The sequence below is a fragment of the Austrofundulus limnaeus genome, unplaced genomic scaffold (assembly GCF_001266775.1).
Source record: "Austrofundulus limnaeus strain Quisiro unplaced genomic scaffold, Austrofundulus_limnaeus-1.0 Scaffold208, whole genome shotgun sequence".
NCBI lineage: Eukaryota > Metazoa > Chordata > Actinopteri > Cyprinodontiformes > Rivulidae > Austrofundulus > Austrofundulus limnaeus.
The window spans coordinates 380,906-396,399 of record NW_013952610.1 but is presented as its reverse complement, the minus strand read 5'-3'; the positions used below and the strand labels follow the sequence as shown (position 1 = coordinate 396,399).

The following is a 15,494-nucleotide window of genomic DNA, read 5'->3' as shown; positions in this document are numbered from 1 at the left end:
CTATCTATCTATCTATCTATCTATCTATCTATCTATCTATCTATCTATCTATCATGGCACAACATTTGTTAAGTTGTGTGATATTAACTGTAAGAATTAAAATGAAAATGTAAAAAAATATTGTAGTCATCTGTGTTTACATAAACCAACTTTGTGTTTTTTATTGTAAATTAAAATATAACAATCTGACAATACTTTATCGGTTTTTTAGTAAATATTGTTATTTGTTAAATTTTAGGACATGTGTTATTATCTATCCCTATCATTCAATGTGTCTACATTTGTTTCTTTTTATTGTACAGTGTCCTTGGTTTTCCTCAAAGGCGCTTTAAATAAAATGTATTATTATTATTATTATTATTATTATTATTATTATTATTATTATTATTGTGGAAAGTATTAAAGCGCTGTAAGTTTTCATGCATTTTTTTTACAAGATGTTTCCCATCAAAGGCTCAGAAAAACAAAAACCCAGTTTTAATATCTGGGAAACCCAGCATGTACGGTAGCGTGGCCGAGCGGTCTAAGGCGCTGGATTAAGGCTCCAGTCTCTTCGGGGGCGTGGGTTCGAATCCCACCGCTGCCACAGCATACTTTTCCTGTCTCCTTACAGTGTTTAAAATTCAAGGCTAAAGGTTATGATTTATTATAATTTACAGTTGATGTTACGGGTAATGATATTCGCTTTTTTATTTATTTTACAGGCTAAATCGCTACAGCGTCGCAGCGTCGCTATGGTTGACCTCTTAAAGGGGCCGCCTACTCCAATTGAAAAAAAGTGCAAACATTTCGTTCATTATAAAAAATAAATACAGAAAAACAAAAATAAGACACTGATAAACTTGCAGATTCGATTGCGTGCGGTTAATTATCACGGAATGTGCGTTTTAAATATCGTCCATGACGAATCATAGCGAAGCAGGGAGGTACGTGAAGGCATCACGGACGCTACGGGGAGAGAGGAGGAGGATAGAAGAAAGAAAGGAGGCGAGGAAAGGAGGAAGGACGTAGCCCCGTAATTAATTCATCCACGCAGTCTTGGCGCCAATCCGATTTACGGAGAAATCTATAGAATTTTAAATATCCTAATAAATCTTCGACCAGCCTTTGTTGCCTTCACGTCCACCGGTTGGTGCTACAGCTAGCTTGCCCGGTTTAGCGCACTATCACTGTCACGTTAACTAAACCCTTTTTTTTTCTCCTTTTCTCTTCGGTCGATACTAATAACCGGGACAACAGAGAGGTGCTTTTCTTCGGGGTTCGACTGATAAAACACAGCTACGAAAATGGGGGTGAGACGTGTTTGTTTTGTTGAAATTTTCGCCGCAATGAAAGTTAAATGTTTTCGGATGGTGAGAGGAAAAAGAAAGGGAAAGGAGGAGGGGAAGGAGGACGAGATGGTGCATGGATGATCGTTTGGCTGCATCCAGGCAGCCTAGTTAGCATAGCTGTTAGCATAGCTAGCTTTCCCCCCAACCATTATCACTACATCGTTCTTCCTGTTTCGATTGTTATATCCTGGTGTGTGTTGTGCTAATGCTAGCCAGGCTATGCTAGCTAATAAAGAATGGCGTTTGCTAGCTGTAATTGCTAATCACCTGTGTGTACCTTTACCCAGCAGGCCCGAATGGTGCCTTTTATCATCTGCTGTTAAACAAAACCAAGCTAGCTCCCAGATGAAGCACAACCAAAAATATACAACAAACTTCTCTACTTTCTTTGTAGTTTTGCTTAAACTCACGGTGCACGTGTTTTTCAGTCAGCTCTTTTTTTTTTTGTGCCTGGTACACACAGTTAATTCTCTCCGAGCTCAAAAAGTTGGCAACTCGTTGCATTCCTCATTGTTGCCTCCTTGTCTGCTCAAGCCTGGAATGATGAATGAGGGACTTTTAGGGTTAATTGTCCATGAAAATGCGGAGTGAACACACAGATTCTAAATTATTTAATATGTAAAGTTGCTTAGGGTTTACTGTGGTTGCTGGTGTTCAGTGCAAAAAAAAAAAAGGCATTAAATTTTAATGGGATACTTGCAAATCCAGTCCGACTTTAATGGGGAATCTGTTTGTACAGCATTTGTTATTAATTAACACAACACAGGTATTTTATTAGATATGCTTTTAACTATAAAACAATCAAACGATGACAAGAATTGCTAATGTAAAATGGAGCATTTATATAATAAAATACAGTTAAACCCTTACAGAATTTGGTCAATTTAAACATTACCAAACAAATTATTATCCTAGTCTATATTTATCATTATAACTCATGTTTTGGGGTTGTTTTAACGTTAGAAACATGCAAAATATCTTAAACTCTACACACACTAGGGTTGGGCAATATTGGCAAAAAAATTAATCACGATTAATTGTGGTATTTAGCCGATAACGATTAATTTGACGATTAATCCCCTGGAGTCCCTGGACACCCTTATTTCATAGTCACATGACTAATTTAGTGGGAAAGATTTGCTTTTCATAAAAATCTGTTCCAAACTGTGTCAAAATCACAGACTTCAGGCTTTACATCATATTTTAAATTGTGTTGATAGATAAATAAATTACAGACCTTTATTTTAATGTTTGTCATATTTGAAGCTGAGAGGAGCAGCGAGCGGACTCTGCCTGCTGGCATTAATCGTATTAATCGTCAAGTGCCAAAAAGTAATCGATTTAATGTTTTTCTGACGATTAATTGCACACGATACGATTATGCCCAACCAACACACACACCTTTTTTATTGGTTTCCATTTTTCAGTAAATAGTGAGAGAATTAATTCACATCAAAGTAAACTTTCCAAACATTGTATTTCTTTGGTCCACGGGTCACCATTTGATTATCACTGGATTAGGATTTGTTTCTTTTCGCTGCTCTTAAGATTGATGCCCCAGCAGGGCACAGGCTCTGTTTATATTAGATAGCAGACTGCGTCTATAGTAACATCACAAAATGTTTGGCAAAATGGATCTTTTACATGGATCGTGGCTGCTCTGCTCATTTGTATTTATAAACTTGGTACAGGAAAAAAAATAATTTAGTGTTTGGTAGATAATTTATTTGTTGTAACAATGCATCTTGGTAATAAATCTTATAGCAGGCACCTGATTGGCAGCACCTGGGGGTACCAAGAGCTCAAAACAAAGAGTCAATAACAGCAAAATAATCTGTTTGGCAGAGAGATTTGGCAATTTCTTCATGTGCACAACCCACATACTCAGCTCTACTGCTCATCCCACCAATGCATGTTCCTTACAAATGTGGCGCCGTTTAAAAAGGAAACGAACAGGGTTTCCAGCAGTATAATATTTATTGCTAAGAAGCATTATTACAACAAAGAAATAATCTACAAAAACAGAATCAATCGCTTTTTGTTCTAAGTATAGTTAGGGACCTGATAAAACTCTGGAGCCTAATCTGACTGATTACTTTTTCAGACAGAAGGGTTGTGTAGCATCACTTAAAGGCACAGACATTTATTTTGATGCTTTGTCCACCATTGTTAGCCTCCCCGCTCTTTCATCAAATTCCTGTTTTGCTAATTTCCTCCTTTGTTTCCTGCGTTCAGAGGAAGTCCAGCAGAGCGAAGGAGAAGAAAGCGCGGCGTCTGGAGGAGAGGGCGGCCATGGACGCCGTGTGCGCCAAGGTGGACGCAGCCAATAAGGTGATTTGGTGGCAGAAACGACCTGTTTGTGGTGAAAGTCATTATTTATTTTCCATCGTCCTGCATAATGACAAAAGCCAAGGATACCCCGCCTGATCTCCACATGACAGCAGAAGCTAAAATCAGCACCGTTTGCTTGGTTATGCATAATTAATCGGCGTCATTAATTGCCACCCGTCAAGTGGAGTGTCGAGCTTCCGCAGCTCGGATGTCTGAGCGAACCGTGCCGAAGTCTGGAGAGGAACTAAAGCTCCAACTCCCACCTCTCGCTGAGCTGCAGCTGCCTCCTCAACAGGCTTCGCCTCGTCCCGTTACGCCACTTTCAGACCAAACACCACCGACCGTCCCCGCATCACAACCGAGCGTCTTTATCTGACAGATGGCGGCGTTAAATAAATAAATAGCAGAGCTGCCCTAATTCTCCCGCTCCTCGGGTTTCCTGCGATAATTGGCTGCAGCGGCGAGTCTTTTTTTTTGTTCACAACCTGTCAGGCAAAATAACAGTAAAATCACATTTAAAATATTTTTTGCTGGAGTTTCTGCTGATTGTCCTCAATAAATTAAATCTGTTTATGATTTTTCCTCATCTTTGAACCACAATACATCTGGTAGTTAGTTTTCTGTTTATTTTATGGCAGAATAAAGTGCTCTAATGAAGAAATTACAGCCACACAAAAAAAATTTTTGTGGGGTATTGCGTGTTTAAAGTTAATATCACTGAAAAGTAATATATTCTACTAGAATATAGTTCCTGGAGAAATTATGAAAGGACTGGCCATGTGCCGTCCAGTTTAAATAAATATCTGAATTTACTGTTTGTTAGAGATCACGGTGATTTACTACCATCCCAAATTTGAGCCAGATATGTCTAAAAATGGCTGAATTATGGTCAATTTTGCATTTTAACTATGGCAGCCATCTTGGATTGGTTCGCAGTGCCTTCCTCTGTTCTCATTCATTTGATATGGCGAGCCCTGACTAGGTTTACAGTATATCCATGTATAAAATGTTTTAAGATGACAGCAGCTAACTTTGACTTGGCTCAGACTAGCCATTGCCTCCTCAGTTTGAACAGAATTATCTACCAACTGGTAAGATATTTATTGTTTTTAACCTTTCAACAGGACCACAGTTCAGTTGCAATAAACTGTAACAAAAAGGCCTTATTGCGCTGCAAGAACTGGCTTCAAACTCGGGTTTAGCGTGTTAGCGTTAGCCCTTATGGCCCAGTTCCACCTGTGATTTCTTGAGCCCAGAGATGCTCATTGGTTGGTTCACTGACCGTTTGTTTACGTCAGGGGTTCTCAAATGTTTTGGGTCTGGGGACCCCTTACAAAGGTGAAACATTTCCAGGGACCCCCACCTAAACCTCATGCTCATTTAAAAATAATTTACTGACATTTTAACCCCTATATGTCATGGGAATAATTATTGTTTGTTTGGTTTTTATGTTTACTTGTACATTGTTCCACATAGAACGCTAAAATTAAAAACTAAAATCAGTGACTTATTGTAATTTTTTGAGGACCCTCAAGCTACAGTTTATGCACCATGAATTGTTTGCAGCGACTGTTTTTTTTTTCCACACTTTTTGAACTAAAGTTTGAGCTAACATTGGTACCATTAGCTTACCCTTTTTTTTGCCATCTTTTCTAAATCGGTCACATCCGGTACAGTCTTCAGTATTGTTCCTTCAAGTTTGGCGTACTCCGTTGTAGGCATGGGCCGGATACCGGTTTCAAGGCATACCGTATATCACGGTTTGAAAACCCATAAAATGTTTCATGCCTACGGTATAAGCGTTTTGTTTTTCCTCCGGTCTGTGCCGCTGCAGACTCCTCCCCCGTGCACCCCTGCAGAGCTGCCTGTCTGCAGCACTCTGTGTTACGGCTGAAGGAAGAGAGTTCCCCAAACTTTTCCCCTGTCTAAAATAATAAATCCATCTATTTGAAAATACTTTGGATGCTGTAAAAAGACAGAAAGTCTTGTGGACTGTAGAGGCAACATGTCTGACATGATCGCAGCTCCAGGTAAACTTTATGCTATCTTGAAATGAACAAGCTAACTTTAGCATCAGATATGTTATCACCGTATTGCTGTGGTTTAATGTGCCGATCACAGCTTGTCTGCAAAACTGTTTGAGTTGTTGGATTGTGTATTTGACAAGTTTTAAGCGAAAGGTGATAAAACTGAAGGCCTCCTTTAGCCAAGCAGCTCGTTAGCCGAACGTGCGTTTCATAAACACGCATTCATAGTTGTGATTTCTTGTTTCTGTGTATAATTATATAATCTTTACGTCAAAAACTCCTTTGTCATTTAAAACACAATAAAAACTCCCAACGTGATACATTACTTCAATAAAAAGACTTGTGCATTATACAGTGGGGAAAATAAGTATTTAGTCAGTCACCAATTGTGCAAGTTCTCCCACTTAAAAAGATGAGAGAGGCCTGTAATTGACATCATAGGTAGATCTCAACTATGAGAGACAAAATGTGAAAAAAAAATTTGAGAAAATCATTTTGTCTGACTTTTAAAGAATTTTTTTGCAAATAATGGTGGAAAATAAGTATTTGGTCACCCACAAACAAGCAAGATTTCTGGCTGTCACAGACCTGTAACTTCTTTTTTAAGAGGCTCCTCTTTCCCCCACTCATTACCTGTATTAATGGCACCTGTTTGAAGTCGTTAACAGTATAAAGACACCTGCCCACAACCTCAAACAGTCACACTCCAAACTCCACTATGGTGAAGACGAAAGAGCTGTCGGAGGACACCAGAAACCGAATTGTAGACCTGCACCAGGCTGGGAAGACTGAATCTGCAATAGGCAAGCAGCTTGGTGTGAAGAAATCTACTGTGGGAGCGATAATCAGAAAATGGAAGACATACAAGACCACTACTAATCTCCCTCGATCTGGGGCTCCACGCAAGATCTCAGCCCGTGGGGTCAAAATGATCACAAGAATGGTGAGGAAAAATCCCAGAACCACAAGGGGGGATCTAGTGAATGACCTGCAGAAAGCTGGGACCAATGTTACAAAGGCTACCATCAGCAACACACTACGACGCCAGGGACTCAGATCTTGCAGTGCCAGACGTGTCCCCCTGCTTAAGCCAGTCCATATCCAGGCACGTCTGAAGTTTGCTAGAGAGCATTTGGATGTTCCAGAAGAGTATTGGGAGAATGTCATATGGTCAGATGAAACCAAAGTAGAACTATTTGGTAAAAACACAACTCCTCGTGTTTGGAGGAAAGTGAATGCGGAGTTGCATCCAAAGAACACCATACCAACTGTGAAGCATGGGGGTGGCAACATCATGCTTTGGGGCTGTTTCTCTGCAAAGGGACCAGGACGACTGGTCCGTGTACATGAAAGAATGAATGGGGCCATGTATTGTGAGATTTTGGGTGCAAACCTCCTTCCATCAGCAAGGGCAATGAAGATGAAACGTGGCTGGGTCTTTCAGCATGACAATGATCCCAAGCACACTGCCAGGGCAACAAAGGAGTGGCTTCGTAAGAAACATTTCAAAGTCCTGGAGTGGCCTAGCCAGTCTCCCGATCTCAACCCCATCGAAAACCTTTGGAGGGAGTTGAAAGTCTGTGTTGCCCGCCGACAGCCCCAAAACATCTCTGCTCTAGAGGAAATCTGCATGGAGGAATGGGCCAACATACCAGCAACAGTGTGTGCCAACCTTGTGAAGACTTACAGAAAACGTTTGACCTCTGTCATTGCCAACAAAGGATATACAACAAAGTATTGAGATGAACTTTTGTTATTGACCAAATACTTATTTTCCACCATTATTTGCAAAAAAATTCTTTAAAAGTCAGACAAAATGATTTTCTCAAATTTTTTTCACATTTTGTCTCTCATAGTTGAGGTCTACCTATGATGTCAATTACAGGCCTCTCTCATCTTTTTAAGTGGGAGAACTTGAACAATTGGTGACTGACTAAATACTTATTTTCCCCACTGTACACTGATTTGTCTTAATAAAGCAGTGGAAAATCAGTTATCCTGTTAGATGTAAACTTTATCAGGATAATATAATTGCTTTAGGTGCTAAAAATCATAAGTATAAATGCACACAGGTAAATAAAATTTTAACAAAACACCTCTGAGATATAAAAAACAGCTTCCTAAGATAATTAAAGTTCAATATGTTAATAGAAAAGTTATTTTCTCTTTTTTTAAATACCAATTTCAAAATAAAACATTTTAAAGCTGAAAAACCGCAAAATCATGATATTTTTGCCCAAGGTTATCATACCGTCATAATTTCATACCGTCCCACGTCTACTCCGTTATTGTTGCGTCGCAGATAAAACAAAATAAGATTTGCACGTGTTTTATTATTATGACCCCGCCCATATGGGGGCGGAGCTCTGCTCAAAGCTAACACAAACAGGGCAGGAGAGTATAGTAAGGCCGAGTCGGGCCTTACAATGTAGAAATGCGTTAAAGTCGCTGCTGAATTCCTTCAATATGGGGGGAATTTTAAAAACAAAATGATCTTAAAGTTGTTCTTTCTTCTCGCAGCTTGAGGACCCCCTGGCTGCGTTCCCAGCCTTCAAAAAGTACGACAGAAATGGGTACGGACTGCTTTGTGCTCTTATTCTGTAATCGCTGATGAAGACTTCCTTCTGTTTGTTTGATGTGAGTTTTCTGTCTGGCCCAGGCTGAACCTACAGATCGAGTGTAAGAGAGTGACCTCCCTGAACCCGCTGGCCGTGGAGTGGGCCTTCGAACTCACCAGAGCCAACATGCAGGCGCTGTAAGACATTTGTTTGTTTGTTTTTTCGACAGTAGGTCAAAGTGACCCAGATTTTACTGAATCTGAAAACTGTCTTCTGCTGCTGCAGATACGAGCAGAGCGAGTGGGGCTGGAAGGAGAGGGAAAAGAGGGAGGAGATGAACGACGAGAGGGCGTGGTACCTGCTGGCCCGGGACGCAGACTCCACCCCCGTGGCCTTCTCTCACTTCAGATTCGACGTGGAGTGCGGGGAGGAGGTTTTATACTGGTGCGCTGCTCTTCAGTGCATGTTTTTATATCTTCTATTCCCATTCAGCGGTTTTTTGTTTTCCTCTCTGCTCCGCAGCTACGAGGTGCAGTTAGAGAGCAGAGTGAGGAGAAAAGGGCTCGGCAAGTTTCTCATCCAGATACTACAGCTCATGGCTAACAAGTAAAAACCTCTGCTGCTTCTTCTTCTTTTTTTAATGCTAAGCGTGAACAAATGAAGCAAAGTGTTTTTGTCTCTGTTCAGCACACAGATGAAGAAAGTGATGCTGACGGTCTTCAAACACAACCACGGGGCGTACCAGTTCTTCAGAGAAGCTTTACAGTGAGTACAACTGTTTGAAAGACATATTTATAAAGTGGTGAGATGCTGACCTCTTAAAGGGAAATTTAAAATGAGCAAACAGGCAGAGAAGAGAGAAAATAAATGGTTCAGTTCCAGAGTTTTATGCATTAGAATCATATGGAGCTAAAATGCGGCCAAAAGTTTTTTCGAAATAAAATTTCTTTGAAACTGGGGGGAAAAAAAATAAAATAATAATAATAATAATAAATTTGAAACACTTTCAAATCCCTTTTTTCTGTTTCAAAATCATTTTATTTTGAACAAAACGTATGGCCCAAATTTAGCTCCATACAATTAGTCCTGTCGGATTTTGGGAAAAACTATTAGTTTTTGTCGAACCCTGAGATAAAAGAATTTAGGAAATATACATGTTTTCTTCTAGAGCTGCACAGTATCATTTGAGCATCATCAAATGTACATGTGAGCTGTAGTCACACTGCAGGTCCTGTGATGTAGGAGGCTTTTTAAATCTGGGGACTAAGTCGTTGCACTAAACAGTTGTGTGTCTGCTTTTATTTTGAAGGTTCGCTTCATAAAATATCTTACATCAGTCTTTCAGAAGTCTTAAAAATGTTAAGTAGGATGATTGTAATATGTCTCAAATATTAAAATAATTGGTAATATTTATTAATATTTTTTTAAAATGTAATATTTTAATTAAAACATTTTTATATTTGTATTTTTTAATAATTTACTAAATGCTAATTTGTAATAATTTACAAAACAAACATCTGGCTAAAATTGTCGCCAAAAGTTTTTGGGTTTTGTTGTGAATTTGGTCTTTAAATTTAATTTCAAGTGGCTTTAAAAGGGTTTAACTTGTCTGAAACTGTTGGAACTGTGCAGAGAAGTGTTCTCCGAAAAGTTTCACAACAAAATTAACATTTTTTGTTTTTCCTGACGCTTTTGTTGTTGGAAGAAACCCGCCAAAATAAAAGCCGTAACATATTTACTAGGGGTGCAACGATACAGAAAATTCACGTTTCGGTTTGATACTTAAGTTTCACGGTTTCATATTTTTTCATTACAAAAAGAGAAGTGTTCGTGCCCCTCTTACCTTGTAATTTATTTAAATTAATTATGAACAATTTTTTAACCTCAAAAGTACAGTTTTTAAATTAAATTTAGCTGAAACAGCAAGTTTCTCAGTGGATCTGCGCTGGACATGCAGCCTAGGTGGAGTAGTCGAACACAGATCCACTGATCCGTCAACACAGCATCTTCAGAAGACAAGTTGATAAAATAAATTTTAAAAAAATCTGTATTTTTCCAAACACAGTGTGAATTGATCCTAAAGCATTGATACAGATACATGTATTGTTGCACCTTTAATGTTTACCCATAATGCCTAGCGCCCTATTTAGTGAAAGTCAAGCAGCACGGCAGTGGAGGGGTGATGGTCTGGGCTCATGTTGCAGTCACAGAGTTTACATTAAATCTGTCTGACCTGATCAGTTCGTTTTTCTCCTGACGTGTAAAACCACAGGTTACCGCCTTCATTGACTCATATTTGCTGAATAAGCTTTTTTTTTTTTTTTCTCTACTAGATTCGAGATCGACGAGACCTCGCCGAGCATGTCCGGCTGCTGCGGGGACGACTGCTCCTACGAGATCCTGAGCAGGCGGACCAAACACGGCGAGGCCTCGGCGGGGCACCCTCACGGCGGCGGGCACTGCGGGGGCTGCTGCCACTGATCGGCCACGCCCCTCCGAGCCCCGCCTTTCGGCTGCGAGTCGGAACCCGCTGTCGGGTGAAATCTGTTTAGTTTTGTGTATCTGTTCGTTCTACAGAGGCTCAAACCTTCACGTGTTACTACTTCTTTTTTTTTAACTTTCCCTGACTTGTTGCCCTCCTCCTTTCATCCACTCAGACCTGACAGTTATTCCCAATCAGAAAAAAGAACTGTGAAGACCACTGAAACAGTTTTTTTTTCTTTAATCTGTATAAATAACAGAAAATAAGATTTAAAGTTAATCTGTAATTTTCTTGACCTCATGCTTCTTTAACAAATCTGTCACAAATGAAGTTTTATTCATGTCAACAGAAACAAAAAGCTGCAGTTTTCAACCACGATATGTCATGAAACATCCTTTTAGTTCATGATTTACTTAAATATCCTGCTTTGATTTTACTTTTTTAAATTTTGAATCTAAACATGGCGTTTTCTTCACCTCGTAGTAAAATCTTCCTCTTCTCTTCTTGTTGGTTAAACTCCATATTTAAACCTGGTTGGATCAGAGGTTCAAATGAAAGTTATCTTTTAGGTTTAAATAGTGAGAATACATTAGTTTAATTAAAAAAAACCTCTGTCTTGTGTCGATGCTTTCAGATGGAGGAGAAATGCTGCGTTGTTAAAACTGCATCTGCATGGCGGGCGATCAGACGCTCTTATTTTTGTCACTTTTACAAACTCGCGTTCATCTTTTCTGATTTTTCAAAGAATCTGCTTTTAGATGCATTTAATTATTAAACTAGTTTACTGTTTGGATTTAACTAAGCGGGGGATTAGTGGTAAAATAAGAACTTATTTTGTTTGAACATTCCTTTTCTCACTTTTTAGTTTTTGGTCAGTTTGTTCAGCATGTCTGTGAGGATTTTAAGTTTTAAAGTGGTCGTATCTGAGGTTTTGTACGGTTTAATGTTCAGAAAAATGACTCGGACTGGATGAAGTTAAATTAAAATGTCATTTATCACAAAGAATACAATGTATTGATAATTAATATGAATCAAGTGTTGAAAGTTACTGTTTTTGGAGAAACGTTATTGGTTTGTCAGTGATTGGGATCAACAAAAACACCTTCTCGGTGCTCTAACTCGTGTTTTGTAAGGTGGCAGGTAAAAGACGCCGTTGTACATAGTGCTGGTAAATAATCGACTCAGTTTCTCTCTCAGGTCAAACATGTTCAGACCTCGTCTGTCTTTGGAGAACAATCATCTCATCAGCTTGTCGTCAGGGCCGTCGCATCGCTCTGATCCACTGTAGACATTACAGAAATAGTTCAAACACTGAAATCCTTTTAAACAACTCGATTTGATTTTGAAATCTCATCCAGATCATTAAAAATGGGAGTTTTGCATGGATTAGATTTGGCTTTAAATCTGCTCAGTGGTTTTGATCCAAACAGAACGACTTCTTACTGATGTCTGACTTTTTTTTTTTTTTTAGTATACAGTGTTTATTTTTAAAGGCCAGTTTTTTTCCTTTCAAAACTGATGATAAAACATTTTGTCAAATGCTTCTCTCTCTTTTTCTTCTGTGTATATAAATATAAATATATATATAAACTGTTGTGGATCCATCCTCCTCTCTCAGCCCGTTTACAGGCAAAACACTTTTTTAAACATTACGTTAAACTAAGGAAAACTCTGTGGTTTGGGTGAGTGTTCAGTAGTTTTTTTCCATAAGTGACGATGAAAGGGAAAGTCATTCTGCCTTGTTCAGTGTTTTATTTGTATGTTACAAATAAAGAAAAGTTGCCTGACTTCACGAGAACGCCTTTTTGTCTTTTTATTTAATTTAAATGAAGATCTTAAAGAAAGAAAACGTTTTAAATCCAGGTTAAGCATGAAAATTTGGTTTAAATGAGATTGTATACATAAATTCTTAGTTTTAATTTTGCTGTTCTATCATCCCTAAAAGGTCAAACAAAATAAAAAATTAACATGATTACTTTGACTTGACATTATGATCCAAAACATCTCCAAACCTTTCTATCCCAACGATGCAGTTTAAGAATTTCATATAATTGTTAAAGATCAGTGTTTGATTTTGTGATTTATTTAAAAAAAAAACTCATCTTTGCTATTTTGGGACCATAAATTGTGTTTATTTGCTGTTAATGTAATATGCACAATATCTAGATTTTTAATTTTTTATTACAATTTTCATTAAATCTATTAACAATTAAAAAACTATACTATTGTCAAAGTTAAACTTACAACAGGCTGGTTTCGCTTCTGTGCGGAACTGATTATGTTTCCAGGGGGACTCATTATCGCGTCGCACCGGCACCGGACGTTGTTGGGGATATTTTGCTGCAGAAATGTTGGGTGAGATGAATGGTTGTTGTGATCCACCGAGGCGCCTTTGAGCTCACATCTGTTCAAGATGACATGAAGCTTTAAAACCATCACCCGCTGACTTCCGTCGTTTCCCGCCGATGGTGAGCGAAAAATAAAATCAATGTCGAAGCTTGTTTTTTTTTTTTTCTATTTTTATAAGCTTTAACTCACTTGTTCGTCGTGTTAATTATAAAATTCGATCTTCTCTGTGTTCGAGCCCAGTCTCAGCTTTCAACATCATCCGCCTTTAGAGGACAAAAAGACATGGCTTTATTTTTAGCTTTAGCTGGCTAACTGATTTAAAACTATCGCCACTGCGCATGCGCAGTAACATTCTCACTGCACAGCCTCCACAGAAGGAACAAAACAGTTAAAAAAGGGAAGGAGTGATTTAAAACAAACTATGTAATTTGTTTCCATCCCAACAGCTGGTCTGGGTGCCATGGCAGCCAGGATGAAGCTGAAGCTAAAGACTGTGTTTGTGCTCTACTTCATGGTGTCACTGATGGGCCTGGTCTACGCACTGATGCAGCTGGGTGAGTGGAGGGCAAATACACAGGTGTCACATTTAAAAACTGATAAATATCTGATCAAACACAGCTGGTAATGATCCATAAACCCCAAATAATTTACCTCATACCTTACTGATAAATCAGTTACACTCATTAAAACCCTAAACTTCACTGGCGCTCTTGTTTTATTTCAATATTTAGAGGTCAAATTCTACTTTATTAGATTGTTTCAGCCAATTAGTAATAAGTCTCAACAATAAGTGCGATGACAAAGTGACGGAGAACTAAAACTGAGCAGGTAAAAGTCACTTCCTGCCACAGTTTTGCGTGGTTGCAGGTAAATTTGTGGTGTCCTGTCCTCCGCAGGTCAGCGCTGTGACTGCTCAGAGCACGACCTGCCCAAAGACCGGGCCATCTCTCGCCTCCGCGACGAGCTCCACCGTCTCCAGGCTCAGATCAGGAAGCTGGAGGCGACGAAGCAGCCTCAGAACCAGGGGCACAGGTCCTCCCTGCCCACCATCTTTGTCATTACTCCCACATACGCCAGGTGGTGTTTATTTCCTCTTCGACCCCTCAAGTCTTCGTTGGTGTGGTTTTTTTTTTTAACTTTTGTTTATCATCATTCAGGCTGGTTCAAAAGGCCGAGCTGACCCGCATGTCCCAGACGTTCCTCCACGTCCCTCAGCTCCACTGGATCGTCGTGGAGGACTCACCGCGCAGGACGCCTCTGGTGGCCGAGCTGCTGAGGAAGAGCGGCCTGACGTACACCCACCTGCACGTGGCCACCGCCAAGGAGCGCAAACTGCAGGAGGTCTGGGTCGTACCCTGAGCCGGGACGTTGTAGCTGTAAACGCCAGTTCTGACCTCTCGCTCCCCTTCCTCCCCGCCCCCCTCAGGGTGACCCCAGCTGGCTGAAGCCCCGCGGGGTGGAGCAGAGGAACGAGGGACTGCGGTGGCTCAGAGAGGACAGACGGGACCAGAACCAGCAGGGCGTGGTTTACTTCGCCGACGACGACAACACGTACAGCCTGCAGCTGTTTGAAGAGGTGCGACCCGGAGGGTGAGCCGGCTCCTCTCCTCCGTTTCAGACGTCTGAAAACATCCTGTCGTCTCGTTGCAGATGAGAAACACTCAGCGGGTGTCCGTTTGGCCCGTGGGCCTGGTCGGGGGCATGAAGTACGAGAGCCCCGTGGTGGAGGGAGGGAAGGTGGGTGGTCGTTCGCTGCTTCGTGGAAACAAGCGTTTCCACACGTTTTGAACTTCGTGTTCTCCATCGTTGAAGGTGGTTCGCTTCCACACCGGCTGGAGGCCCAATCGGCCCTTCCCGATGGACATGGCCGGCTTCGCCGTGTCCCTGAAGCTGGTCCTGGCCGATCCCAAGGCCTGTTTCGACGGCGAGGCGCCCATGGGCTTCCTGGAGAGCAGCTTCCTGAAGGGTCTGGTCACTCTGGATGAGCTGGAGCCCAAAGCAGAAAACTGCACGAAGGTAAGAAGTCTGAGTCAGGGACGAGTTCAAAAATGCTACTGTGAATGCCTGGCTTTGAATATCCCATCACATTTTAAGAGGGAAAGTGGTTACAATCTGAAGGGATTAGAAATGTTTGTAAAACCTAAAATTCAAATAAATTTAAAGGACAGATGTACTTCAGTCCAAGGAATACGATTATGGATACTCTGGATAGTGATTGTAAAAATGCTGGCTCAATTAATTAGTTTAAAAGAATGATTAAAAATTATTTGTTAAAGAAATATGAAATTCTATAATTTGTATTTATAAGAGCTGCTGTTTAGGAGCTGAAGTTTTTGTTTTGTTATTGTATGAACATTGTTACTGTTTGAAACTATTGTGCAGATACTATAAGATTTTTTTCTTCTTCTACCTTTCA

At 40.1% G+C, this 15,494-nt stretch overlaps 2 protein-coding genes and 1 non-coding gene across 4 annotated transcripts in view; all 3 read left to right on the top strand.

The window, feature by feature from the left end:
- Positions 1-504: 504 nt before the first annotated feature.
- trnal-aag (transfer RNA leucine (anticodon AAG)) lies at positions 505-586 on the top strand. The gene has a single exon. It is a non-coding gene; the product is annotated as a tRNA-Leu (tRNA).
- A 372-nt stretch (positions 587-958) lies between these two features.
- On the top strand, positions 959-11,786 carry naa40 (N-alpha-acetyltransferase 40, NatD catalytic subunit). 2 transcript variants are annotated; one of them, XM_014019045.1, is made up of 9 exons: positions 959-1,128; positions 1,240-1,292; positions 3,567-3,662; positions 8,210-8,262; positions 8,349-8,444; positions 8,533-8,691; positions 8,770-8,853; positions 8,935-9,012; positions 10,581-11,786. In XM_014019045.1, exons 2-9 carry the CDS (start codon positions 1,287-1,289, stop codon positions 10,726-10,728), a joined length of 720 nt encoding a protein of 239 aa, XP_013874499.1. In that variant the 5' UTR covers positions 959-1,128; positions 1,240-1,286; the 3' UTR covers positions 10,729-11,786. The 2 variants fall into 2 exon arrangements, with proteins under 2 accessions (XP_013874499.1, XP_013874500.1); XM_014019046.1 differs by lacking the exon at positions 959-1,128 and having other exon boundaries at positions 1,135-1,292.
- A 1,258-nt stretch (positions 11,787-13,044) lies between these two features.
- The window catches only part of b3gat3 (beta-1,3-glucuronyltransferase 3 (glucuronosyltransferase I)), a 4,601-nt gene continuing 2,151 nt past the window's right edge, over positions 13,045-15,494 (top strand). The window contains exons 1-7 of the mRNA XM_014019044.1: positions 13,045-13,197; positions 13,525-13,632; positions 13,975-14,155; positions 14,236-14,419; positions 14,505-14,654; positions 14,729-14,815; positions 14,891-15,094. Of these exons, the coding sequence (XP_013874498.1) occupies positions 13,539-13,632; positions 13,975-14,155; positions 14,236-14,419; positions 14,505-14,654; positions 14,729-14,815; positions 14,891-15,094 (900 nt within the window). The 5' untranslated portion in view covers positions 13,045-13,197; positions 13,525-13,538. The remainder of the gene's footprint in view (positions 13,198-13,524; positions 13,633-13,974; positions 14,156-14,235; positions 14,420-14,504; positions 14,655-14,728; positions 14,816-14,890; positions 15,095-15,494) is intronic.

Bases quoted from the DNA above. Each gene is read 5' to 3' on its own strand.
- naa40 (XM_014019045.1), top strand. The intron at 8,263-8,348 runs GTACGGACTGCT...TGTCTGGCCCAG, and splicing joins AAAAAGTACGACAGAAATGG to GCTGAACCTACAGATCGAGT. The intron at 8,445-8,532 runs GTAAGACATTTG...CTGCTGCTGCAG, and splicing joins AGAGCCAACATGCAGGCGCT to ATACGAGCAGAGCGAGTGGG.